This window comes from Setaria italica, chromosome IX (assembly GCF_000263155.2).
Source record: "Setaria italica strain Yugu1 chromosome IX, Setaria_italica_v2.0, whole genome shotgun sequence".
Taxonomy (NCBI): Eukaryota; Viridiplantae; Streptophyta; class Magnoliopsida; order Poales; family Poaceae; genus Setaria; species Setaria italica.
Window position 1 is genome coordinate 8,087,818 of NC_028458.1, and position 9,974 is coordinate 8,097,791.

The 9,974-nt window shown below is 47.7% G+C and overlaps 1 protein-coding gene across 2 annotated transcripts in view; it reads left to right on the plus strand.

Moving 5' to 3' along the window:
- LOC101759711 (alkaline ceramidase) overlaps positions 1-4,665 on the plus strand; it is a 5,342-nt gene extending 677 nt beyond the window's left edge. Inside the window, exons 1-3 of one of the 2 annotated variants that reach the window (XM_004982033.3) lie at positions 1-107; positions 1,028-1,382; positions 3,735-4,665. In XM_004982033.3, the coding sequence (XP_004982090.1) occupies positions 1,126-1,382; positions 3,735-4,251 (774 nt within the window). In that variant the 5' untranslated portion in view covers positions 1-107; positions 1,028-1,125 and the 3' untranslated portion in view covers positions 4,252-4,665. The remainder of the gene's footprint in view (positions 108-1,027; positions 1,383-3,734) is intronic. The other variant, XM_004982032.4, reaches the window with a different exon arrangement.
- Positions 4,666-9,974: the final 5,309 nt, after the last annotated feature.

Genomic DNA, 9,974 nt, shown 5'->3' on the forward strand with positions numbered 1-9,974 from the left:
CCTCGACTCTCACTCTCACATCTAGGAGGCCCTTCTCTGAACTCTCATCCGGCGACGACGACGGCGGCCACCCCTCCCGCGCCTCCGCGCGCTTTTCCTTTCACCAGGTGCGCCCAGCCCCGCCTCGCTCGAGAGTAGCAACGCCGCTCACCCGAGCTGTTTGTTTCCTGCTCGCCGATGGGGTCCTGCCCCGGTCGTATTCCTGCTCGCCGATGGGGACGGGCGGCGGCCGGCCCCGGCCCTTGCGCCGATGGGACCGGCGGCGGCGGCCTGGCCCGGCCCTCGCGCCACTGGGGGCCGGCGGCGCCCTGCCCCGCCGTCTCCGATTCCTTCCCCACTTCCCCCGAGTCGGCGCGATCAAAACCCTAGCCGCGGATCCTCCTCGCGCCGTCCCCGATCCGGCGGGTTCCTCCGCGTCGACGGTCCGCGGACGATCCGGATCCTGGACGTATGCGAAAGGGTTCCCGCGATCGGTAGTTTGCTAATTGCGTCATGTTGTGATGGTTTGATCAATGCCTCCCGCTGTGGCTTCCGCAGATCTGTTCCGGAGCGTGTGCCGGGGGGATTTGGTTGGGACTAATAGGGCGGGTAGGTAGGTTCCGGGGCTTGGGGATCCTTGAGGGTTTGGAGTTCTCTCGTGATCTGTGGAAGCTGGTGGGTTCCGTTGTGAGAGAGTCTACGAAAATTGGTTCGGAGACTAACCTTACACATGTTGTTCTCTCGTATCGACGGGATTGTAAGGTGTGCTCGTCTAGCCCTTCCCAAGGAAATTGTTTAGTTCTTGTGGTGTTGACTTTGGACTTCCTGCCCTGGAGGGGCAGTTTCAGCGAGCGTCTTTAAGTTAGTGCTATGCTAGAAGACCTGACTTGCGGATGCGTGATTTATCTTGCTATATATCTTTGATCTATTACAGTTTTTCTACTGTTAGTATGCTGGATGCACTGTTTTTGACATCTTGAACGTGAGGAGTGTATTTCCACTGCAATTGATCAAATGAGCCTAACAAAATTGCATATTATCTTTGCAGGTCTTCTCTTTGGTGTGCTCATGATTTAGTACCAGCCATATTGACCTCTTACTCTAGTGACACAGGCTGTTGCTAGGGTAGCAAATCAAGAGCTAAGAATGGCGGATTCAATGGTAGCGAGCTTCTGGGGGCCTGTTACATCAACAACTGAGTTGTGCGAGGAGAATTATGCGCACTCATCATACATTGCAGAATTCTACAATACCATCTCTAATGTCCCATGTGTTCTTTTGGCGCTTATTGGGCTAGTGAATGCTTTCCGCCAAGGTTTTGAGAAACGATTCAGTGTCCTGCACATATCCAATATGATACTTGCTATTGGGAGTATGATTTTCCATGCCACCTTGCAACACGTGTAAGTTCTCTTAAATTAAAAGTTGTATATGTTTCTGTGAAATGCCATTTCTAATCTTGCGATTACCAGAGTTAGCTACTTGAGAAACTATTATAGACATAATTCTTTTCTCCAATGTGCTTGATCGAGTTTTGCTCGTTATGGATAGGCACTTTGCATTGGTTTTGGTTTCCATGTTAAACCTTCATTTGGAGTTATTAAGTTACCTATGTTTTTTCATCTTTGTATTAAAGCTAGAACTGCTGATACCATTTTGGGAAAGGGTCAATTGCTGGCTGTACAGCATTTCTCCCTCTGGTCGCTTTGTGTGAAAAACTGCACAGAAGATTAACTTTCATCTGGTTATAAAAAAATATCAGCCATTAATAGTAATGAAATTTGTAATTTGTTACTTTTGGATTTGATGCTTCATTGATAACATCTGCACTCTTCATCTTTGCTTTTCTCTGTAGAATCATAGATATATGGAGCTCATGCCAGTGGTTAATAATTTTATTAAAAAAAATTGTCCAACTGTTGATTTTCTCCTTTTCTGCTCATGTTCTTATCTATAATATATTCTTTTGGCTCAAAGTTGAAGATATCTGTCTTCTTGAGTTATGTGGAAGATTCATGACTGTTGAGTGCAGCATATTGTAGGTTTTTACCTGATATGGGTAGATGAACTTTAGAATGTTGAGATATGTATTGTAAATTACTTGAGTGAACTTTACAAAACCATGTGCATTTTGCGAAAACCACAAAGGAACTACTGATTTGAGAATTTATTTTGCAAAGCATATTTTAGCTCAATGTGTCATGTTGGGCCATCAGGTGACATGGAACATGGCATCGTTGGGCCCACTAACAGTCTCATGTAAATTCTTGCCCCTTTTGTTCCGCATGTTTCCTAGCTTAGTCATCAAATGATTTGAGGCTGTGGCCAGTTGGCTCAGGATGTAATGTTTGCACTGATCTTTAATTTTTGTGCAAAAAGGTTATAGCTTACAACAGTTCTGTTACTGCACAAGCTTTCTCAGATATTTTCTTCATTGACAACAATCCATATTCCAGAGTGTTGTGCCAACTTCTGGCACAGATCTTTTGGATGCATTCACGATTGAGTTGATTTCCATGATCTAAACCCTGAAAGTGTAGCTCTGCTATCCAAAATTTGTAGCTTGCAATGTAAACAGAGATACTTCAGATGGTCTGTAAAACATTTGTTTATTGTTTAGGTGTTAATTTCTTTTATTCTCAGTGTTTTTTTTTTGTTATGCTATGTTGTTTATTTATTTTTCTTTTTGGAAATTCTTGGGTTTGTTATGTGAGAATGGTCCATGATGATCTACCCCTAAGTTAATGGCTCCCTGGATCCACCAAACACAACTTGCATAGCATGCGCATTTCTACAGAAACTGCCAGAAATGCATAGTTGCTGACTTAACATCTTTCTTCTCGTGTTTTGACACATATGGTTCCATTTCTGGCAATATATTGATGCGCTTGCTCAACCATCATTGGGTCATGCCTAGAATGCTGTCTGATGTAAATGCTCTTCGGAGTTCAGTGATAAACCTCAGCATTTACATAGGACATTTGTTAAAAAGATTTTCTTATTTTATATTTAGTTATATGTGCTTTTACTCAATCTTCGGAACCAGTTGTGTGGGGTAGTAGCTGGAGCCTCAGCTCTCCACAAGCTCCTTTTTATGTCGCTTGCTGCAGAATCTTAGTGGTCTCGCGAGGTGGGCTGATCATGATCGAGAGGTTAATTTATTGTGGTGTGTCTGTAACCCTTGATCTAGGTGTGTGTGGGGTGTGTAAGGGAGGGGCTTTCTTTGTCCTCTCCTTGTACATTCTGTACATCTCATCTCTCATAATGAAAGGACACGCAGGTCTCCTGTGTTCGAGAAAAAAATGTGTATGGGGAAGACTTAAGGTAATCTAGTTATCTGTTGTGGTGGGTCAACCAGCAGCTTCAGTCAAGGGATCATTTTGTGTAGTATTTGAATGACAGCAAAGCACTAGCAACACTTGATCTTTGCCATACATTTGACTCAGCATGAGAGCTTATTGACATTGGGACTGATGCATAAATTTAGATTGCTTGCCTGAAAATTTTAGAATCCATACTTGAAACTGAAAGGTTACCCTACCTTTTAAGAGAGAAGGGTTGTACTTTTTGAGCTATGCTTGGTCGTCGCCTTTTTTGGTGCACTGCACTTTCAGCTTACTGCTGGATATTTTTCATGAACTTCCTATATCTGTGTCCTGTTTAGTCATCTTATACTTTATTCGCTCACGTTTACTCTGTTTTATGCAAAATGTTCTTTATGGTAATCTGCTCCCTTTTTATGTTTTGTTTTCCAGCCTACAACAGAGTGACGAGACTCCGATGGTGTGGGAGATCCTCCTATATATGTATGTCCTTTATTCACCGGACTGGCATTACAGGAGCACCATGCCTACATTCCTTTTCCTATACGGTGCTGCCTTCGCTGTAGTTCATTTCTTTGCCCGATTCCAAGTTGTATTCAAGGTGCATTACATTGGCCTCTGCCTCCTCTGCATCCCTCGGATGTACAAGTACTACATACAGACGAAAGACGTGGCTGCAAAGCGGCTTGCGAAGCTGTGGGTTCTTACGTTAACCCTTGGGACTCTCTGCTGGCTAGTTGATCGCATCTTCTGTAAGAAGCTTTCACACTGGTATGTCAACCCGCAGGGGCACGCATGGTGGCATGTGCTTATGGGCCTCAACTCGTACTATGCAAACACATTCCTAATGTTTTGTCGGGCTCAGCAACGTGGCTGGGAGCCACGGATTACCCATCTTCTTGGATTTTTGCCTTATGTCAAGGTCCAGAAACCAGAAAAGAGGGAATGAGTTCTATTTATGTCGAGCACTGATGCTATTCAGTCCGCCACCAGTAAGCTAATGTCCCCCAATGTGTGCAGACAAGTTGTGGCATTTTTGTAAATGGGCATCCAAATGATTACGGAATATAAATGTTCTGATGTCACACTAGATTTTGGTAACTTAAACTGACACCTGTTTTGTACCATACTTAATCGTCAAACAGAGATTAGTTGGGAGTGTTGGTGTCCTAGTTTTGGTCATCTTCCTTTTTGGTTTCTTTGCAGTTGCCTTTTTGGTGCTAATAGGACTGAGTCTTATTTATTTGTTTGTCGTTGAATGGAGTCCAGTTGTATTAGTTGCTACTGTGTATGGAGATAGATCCATCCATATGACCATTGATTCTTTTGACTGATGTTACCACACCGCTGGAAACTTTCTTTAGTGGAGCTGTTCTTGCCTGTGATGGTTGTGGTACTTTTTTGTGCGCTATGCCTGCAGTGAAGCAAGCCTGTTCGTGGATGGCATTGGATGTTTGTTTGGGTAGAAATCTGGCATGTTAGATGAAATCTCACATGAATCTCACCCAGTCACCCTCGTATTATGGCTTCTGTGCTCCCATTGCTGAAAGTTGAATGGATCATCTGGTAGGGTGGGCATGGTGCCATTTTAATGTTACGGGCAGATGCGCTCGTTGATGGCTGGACCTCATCTGGGTATTCCAGTGTCGCTGTACAGCAGCGTCTTTAGAGTTTAGACCATGGCAGACTCTGCTTAATACTCGGTGATCTGTTATGAAAAGATGGCAGCTGGGATTCACCGTCTATTGGCACGTCTGCGTGCTGTGTGATTCATTTCGCTTGTTTTGTAACACAATTTTTTGTTTGCAGCTCTTGTAGTGTTATTCTTTCAGTCTCATGTGGATGTCCTCAATCTTTGAGTTGACTGTATCCTGGCGCGTTGATCTGTTTCTGAAACCAGCGTTGTTGTGCTTGATTCGCGTTGCGTCGGCCCAGTTTCCTGTTACTCCTGTTGCCACCGCGAAGGGCCACCTGCGCACGCACGCACGCCACCCTGCGGTGAGAGGTGATGCCCTGCGTTAGTATGGCAGGCGGCGCCACCCGGTTGGCCAAGGTCCTCTGGTGAGCTGTGGGCTCTAGCGCTGTCGGAGCACGTGCTCTCCAACCTTTCTACGCATGAGCTCGACTGCTGGTTCCGGATCGTCCACGTGCGCCATGTCTCCATGATCAGCACTCCGGCAGGCCGGCCGGCAGCCGTCGCCAGCCGTGTCTTCCACCGCGGTGCCCGCCATGCCGGTCCGGTGATCGCTCGCTCCTTAGACAGTTAGACGAGCCGTCCATGGCAGTGCCCCGTAAACGAAACACCGACCACCCAAGAAGATGAACAAAATCCCAATTCGATGGCTGAGGGGACGCGCAAAAATCACAGGAAAATGCATGTGGGCGGAGCATGGAGGTCTTCGTCAGCACGCGAAATGCCAGAATCCGGTTCGATCTTTGAAGCGAGAAACAGAAAAGAGAAACTCCTGCAAGTCCACCCCGTCCACCCCGGGATCCCCGAAAATCGCAATTTGACGCCGCCTCGGATGCGTTAAAATCGCGACAAAATTCGTGTATTCGTGCATCACACGAAGTTTCACCCTGAGAAGCGATCTGTGGCGGGAGAACGAGAAAGGAGAAATTGCTGCCGGGGGTGGACGGCAAACGAAATACCGTCCACCGCGAGATCAGGGCTAGAGAAACGTAAAAATCGTGGCAAAAATCACGTAAACGGGGCATGATGCTATTCAGCATCACACGAAATTTCAGGCTGCCAAACGATCCGTGCTGGGAGAAAGAAAATAGAGAAATTTCTGGAGGGAGCTGTCGGTAACGAAGTAGCGACCATCTTCTGTCCCGGACTCCAGGCCCGCCACCCCTCGCCACGGGACGTCGCACCCGGAGCACGCGGCGTCGTCCTCGCACACGCGGTCGATCCTTCAGTGCCTTTCTCCTTCCTCGCATGCGGCGTGCGGCAGGCAGCCAGCAGGCTGGCACCGTCGCCGGCAGGGGCCAGCCTAGGTGTCAGGAAGGCGGCGCTCCCCGTCCGCGGCGCGGCCGTTTTGCTGTTATAAGCATGATCCGGAGGACTGTAGAGCGAGGTTGCGACGAGACGAGATGGCTACGAGCGTTTGCACCACCCAGGATACAAACAACGATCAACGATCACCCCATCCGGGCGAGGCGCTCACCTTGGCAACGCGTTTGCTCCACCCTTTTGACATGGGCACGACGCTGACGGCTGACATGACATCGTCCTCGAACGACCAGGTTGAGCTGGGTCCTCCTATGAGCTCTGGCGCTGTCGCAGCACCCCCCCCCCCCACAACCACGCTGTTGACTCGAGCCCGACTGGCTGGTGCCGGATTGTCCACTGGTGGTCTCCTGCCCTGCGCCAGCAAAAGACTACTCCACTTCCATTGTCTGCGGCATTCCAGGCCCGACGACCCAATGTACCCGTCACGTTCGGTTTGCACGGCGCGGCCACGGAAGCCGCTTCGCCGCCGGCAGCGGTCGGGGAGAGATCGTCGAGCCTGAACAAGTGCTGCGGGGATTATCTGAGGGCCGCACAGGCCCGACAATAACGCGTGGTCCAGACCTCCATGGAGCACCGGAGCAGAGGGCAGAGCACGCGCCGGCACGGAACGCTTTGAGGCAAGGTGCGCGCCGTCCTGGCGAGACCGCGCGACGAGACAGGCACGCGCCGCGGGCTTGGCCACCAGCAGGCCGGCAGCCGTCGCCAGCCGTGTCTTCCAAGTTCCACCGCGGTTGCGCGGTAGCCGCCATGCCAGTTTGGTAATCGCTCGCTCCTTCCAGGAATCATCCATGGCAATGCCCCGGGGTGGTCAGTAAATGAAACACCGATCGACCTCCCAAAAAGATCAACAAAAATCCCATTTCGATGGCTGGGCGGACGCGCAAAAATCACAGAAAAAAAATGCATGTGAGCGGAGCATAGAGGCCTTCATCAGCACGCGAAATGTCAAGAGTCCGATTCGATCTTTGGAGCGAGAAACAAAAAAGTGAATCTTTTGCAAGGGTGGACAGTAAATGAGATACCGTCCACCCCTGGATCCCCGAAAATCGCAGTTCCACGGCGCCTCGGATGCGCTAAAATCACGAGAAATTTCATGTATTCGGGGCACGAGGGTAGGCAGCATCACACGAAGTTTCGCCCTCCGAAGCGACCTGTGGCGGGAGAACGAGAAAGGAGAAATTGCTGCAGGGGGTGGACGGTAAACGAAATACCGTTCCACCCCGAGATTATTTTTTTGGCAATTTCACAGGGCTAGAGAAACGTAAAAATCGTGGCAAAAACCACGTAAACGGGGCATGATGCTATTCAGCATTACACGAAATTTCAGGCTGGCAAACGATCCGTGCTTGGAGAAAGAAAATAGAGAAATTTCCGGAGGGGGTGGACGGTAAACGAAATACCGTCCACCCCTCGCCACGGGGCGGGCGCACCCGGAGCACGTGGCGTCGTGCTCGCACACGCGCTCGATCCTTCTGCGCCTTTCTCCTTTCTCGCGCGCGGCAGGCAGCAGGCCGGCACCCTCGCCGGCGGGGGCTACTGGCTCGATCCATCGTGAGTGGCGTTAGCAATACCATTTGTTCTAGGCCGCCTCCATTATCGCGGCGAGCAGCTAGGAACAAATGGCAGCTGGGATTCACCACCGCTATTGGCAGATCGCGTGCTTTGTCCGTAACGCTTCCCGTCGAACAGTCCCCTTGATAGGGCACATGCCGGAGATGGAAGTGCAGGTAGCAACCCACCCCAGCTGCCCATGCCTCCGGCACGTTGTCAAGGCATGGTCCTTGCGCCCCCGTCGTCTGCTGCTGCTCTTGTCCTCCGGATGGGGATCCAAAGTGGACCATGGCCGGGAAACTTCATTCTTGTGCTTTCCGGGCGTGGGGACCGTGGAATGGAAGCGGCGCAGTCGTTCAATTGCCCCGGAGGCCCGGACCTTGGCTGTTACGCTGGGAAATTCGGGGGTACTTGCTGCAGCAAGCGACTGTAGCAGCATCTTGAAAGCATATTTGTCAGTTTAGAACCTTTGGAAGAACTGGAGGAATTTGTCGTGACAATTTTCAGGCGAAAGCACTACGGTGTAGTTATCCCCGGATTCTAAAAAGTATTTGGGGTGTGGCTTTGCAAATAAAGGGAAAAAAAAAGGAGATCGGCGGCATATTTCAGTGTCAAACAAGTGGATTACTCAGGCGGACTTGAAACTCGGGCATTACTCTCTTTAACAAAAGAAGGCATAGAAAAAGTCGCTTGGCTTCTCTAGAAGATTAGAGCCATGTGTTTTCCTGACTTTCTGTTATGCGCACGGGCATTAAGAAAACGCAGGAATCCTGCCGCGGGTACGCGTCCACTAACACCGGTAGGAATTCGAATCACGATCTTGGGTGGGGATAGAGGAGGATAAGATTCCAATCTCGCAGGAGCACCTTTGCTAAACTTTAACACCTGTCATATTGGATATTTGATACTAATTAGTAGTATTAAATATAGTCTAATTATAAAACTAATTGCACAGATGGATTCTAATTCGCGAGATGAATCTATTAAGCCTAATTAGTTCATGATTTGACAATGTGGTGCTACAGTAACCATTTGCTAATGATGGATTAATTAGCTTTAATAGATTCATCTCGCGAATTAGACTCCATCTGTGCAATTAGTTTTGTAATTAGCTTATATTTAGTCCTCCTAATTAGCATCCGAATATCCGATGTGATCTTGCTTTATCTTTAACACCTGTCATATTGGATATTTGATACTAATTAGTAGTATTAAATATAGTCTAATTATAAAACTAATTGCACAGATGGATTCTAATTCGCGAGATGAATCTATTAAGCCTAATTAGTTCATGATTTGACAATGTGGTGCTACAGTAACCATTTGCTAATGATGGATTAATTAGCTTTAATAGATTCATCTCGCGAATTAGACTCCATCTGTGCAATTAGTTTTGTAATTAGCTTATATTTAGTCCTCCTAATTAGCATCCGAATATCCGATGTGATCTTGCTAAAGTTTAGCATTTCGTATTCAAACATCTCCTAAAATATTCCACGCACGACCTCACTCTCACATTTGGCAAATCAAAACGCGCCAGGAGAAACTGAACGCAGCCAAGACCCACTAACCAAGCCATCTACCAGTCAAACACATGCTCCTTCCGTTCCCGCAAAACTTGTTTAGAAAATTTAAACAAGTAGCAATGCTAAAAGTCCAAAGTATTCTGATAACTCTTCTTAATCAAATGAATTATCAATTCTTAATCGAATGAATTATCAAGTAGAATTATTAATTATGCATGCTCGCTTGCAGTAATTATCGGATCTATCAGCCTTCCTTATTTAGTGAGAAATAATCGATTCATTAACTGAGCTAGAAGGTGTTACGAGAGTCGTTGTTGGATGATATGAAAGTTATATAAATATTTTTTGTAGGATAAATTTTGAAGGTTAAATGAACAGTTTTTCGAAACGGAGGGAGTACAGAACATCGCACGCGTGCACAGGCGAAGAAGGTGATCTTCCCCACATTGAGCTCAGCATCCACCAGTCTCCACCAACAGTTTGCAAATTGCAACTCCCCGGAATTTCACCGGATACGGTGGCCAAATACAGGTGAATATAGTTCGGATGAATAAGGATTGCGAGACTAAACAACAGCAG